At 38.2% G+C, this 2,500-nt stretch overlaps 1 protein-coding gene across 1 annotated transcript in view; it reads right to left on the reverse strand.

The window, feature by feature from the left end:
- The window catches only part of LOC106881087 (uncharacterized), a 14,973-nt gene that overhangs the window by 4,066 nt on the left and 8,407 nt on the right, over window positions 1–2,500 (reverse strand). Inside the window, exon 4 of the mRNA XM_014931309.2 lies at window positions 602–868. Coding sequence (XP_014786795.1) covers window positions 602–868 — 267 coding nt within the window. The remainder of the gene's footprint in view (window positions 1–601; window positions 869–2,500) is intronic.

A 2,500-nucleotide genomic window follows, 5' to 3' on the forward strand; every position in this document is an offset into this window, starting at 1 on the left:
CAACCAAAAGTATATATTGAGGATTTTGACTGTTAGCTGAACAGTCAGAGCGAGCATCCACATGTGGTTTTAATCACATGGAATCTGACCAGCACCAAATCACTACCCGCCATTCTAAAATCTCCTTCGTCATTTCGTTTAATGTCTGCTTTCCATGCTAGCATGGGTTGGACGATTTGACTGAGGACTGGTGAACCAGATCGCTACACCAGGCTCCAATCTGATTTGGCAGAGTTTCTACAGCTGGATGCCCTTCCTAACGCCAACCACTCCGAGAGTGTAGTGGGTGCTTTTACATGCCACCAGCCCGAAGGCCAGTCAGGCGGTACTGGCAACGGCCAATTAAATATTATTAGGAATTGTATAAAAAATCTTTTAAATATTTTGTGTATTGCGGAAGTATAATCGATTTACGGCAGATAAACTTTAGCAGCAAAATCTTATGTGGACCCTGGTTGAAAATCACTGATCTAGTCTGAGATTCTTCCTATGGGACCCATATGTTACTTCTAGGGGTTACAACTCTTAGAGATTAAAACAACAAAAGGGGAACCATTGTGTTTTTAGACCCCCCACTGGTCAAAATATCCAAATATTTCACCTTTTCTCTCCTCTTCTTTTACATGAAGACCAACAGCAGCAGATGTTCTACCAATTGCATTCCACATGGTACAAATATAAATTCCGGTTCCTTTTAAAGAAACATTGTTGATAATAAACAATTCCTTTGCATCCTTCTCCCAAGAACTTCCACTTTTCGTCCATGTTTTATTCACGGCTGGTCGACCGTTCCCTTTACATACAAGAGCCACTCTCTCACCAGCAACAACACTGGATGGAACTGCATAAGCAATCAGATTATCTAAATCTGTAGAAGAAGGAATAATAGATAAGTTAATCAATTAATAAAACAGGTATTTAAAAACTTATCTTCGCATCACCATAATACCAGTTCCTAAATTTGACATAAAGTTACACACTTTTAATATTAGTTTCAAATTTTGCCTCAAGGCCAGCAATTTTAGGGGAGGAGTAAATCAATTACGTAGACCCCAGCACTTGGGTGCCACACACTTTGACCGAAAACAACAAAAATCAATGCTCCACTATCGCCGCTAGTTTGCTTGCTACCAGTTTGCTCCAAACGTGGTCACAAGAAATGTTTTCTATACTGCATTGTCACTGGCGATGAAAAATGGTGTCTTTACTTCAATATGAAGCAGTAAAAAGAATGTCTCAGGCCTGACAAACAAGCGACTCCACAAGCAAAACAAGACCTTCATTCTTGAAAGACCATGTTGTGTGTGAGGTGGAACTAGGGAGGCATAATTCCCCTATGAACTGCTTGAGTACAATCAAATGATGAATTATGCCTCCCTAGTCCCACCTCACACACCAAGAATGAAGGTCTTGTCTTTCTTGTGGAGTCGCCTTAACCCCTCCCCCGAAACTGCTGGCCTTGTGCCAAAATTTGAAACCATTATTAGACTGCATACATATATATTAACTATATGATATGTACACACAAACACACGAATGCATGCACACACACACAAATATATGCAGATAGACAGGTGTATAATATAAGCAACGATCAGGTTTAAAATAATGTTGTTTGCACACCACTGCTGCAAATTCAGCTCTATGAATTAATCTGGAGAACCACCAACAAAACCACCTGCATGACTAGCGCCACCTACCATTGAAGCACTCCTGTTCAATAGAAACGTTAGACGAGCTGATGTGTGTATATATCTATCTATCTATATATATATATATATATATATATATATATTTGGGTGTGTATATACAATGAATGTGAGGTGAGATTGTATAGTCACATAAGGTTAATGAATTCCTGGCAAAAAAACGAAGGCATCTCATTTCAGTTGAATGTAATACATATATATATATACATATACCAATTTACCTATGAATTCAACTGTCTACTCACCTATTTTCCTACATATTTAGCTATCTACCAATCTACCTATCAACCACTAAACCAATAATCCAATCTGGATATATATATGTATATATACATATATATGTAATATATACCTAATTATTTATTTACATCTTTCTCTCTGTCTATCTATTTCTCTCTATTATACACACTCACACACAAAAAAGAAAGAGAGGGTTATTACCTACCTACCTACCTGGTACTTATTATGTTGGTCTCTTTTTGCCGAATTGCCAAGTTATGTTTGTATGTATGTATGTACATGTGTATGCATGTATGTATATATGTTTGTATGTATGTTTGTATGCATGTTTGTATGTGTATGTATGTATGTGTGTGTGTATCATCACCATTTAATGCCCATGCTGCATTCTTACATGGGTTGGACATTTCTATGCACCTTACCTACCTACCTAGCCACCAATCTACCCCAACTACCTATCTGTTCATCCACTTAACAATTCCGCCCCTCCTCCTCCCCCCCTCAATAACCTGTTGTTGCACTCACTGACATTTCCAACATGACAAACCAAC

The sequence above is a fragment of the Octopus bimaculoides genome, chromosome 20, assembly GCF_001194135.2.
Source record: "Octopus bimaculoides isolate UCB-OBI-ISO-001 chromosome 20, ASM119413v2, whole genome shotgun sequence".
NCBI lineage: Eukaryota > Metazoa > Mollusca > Cephalopoda > Octopoda > Octopodidae > Octopus > Octopus bimaculoides.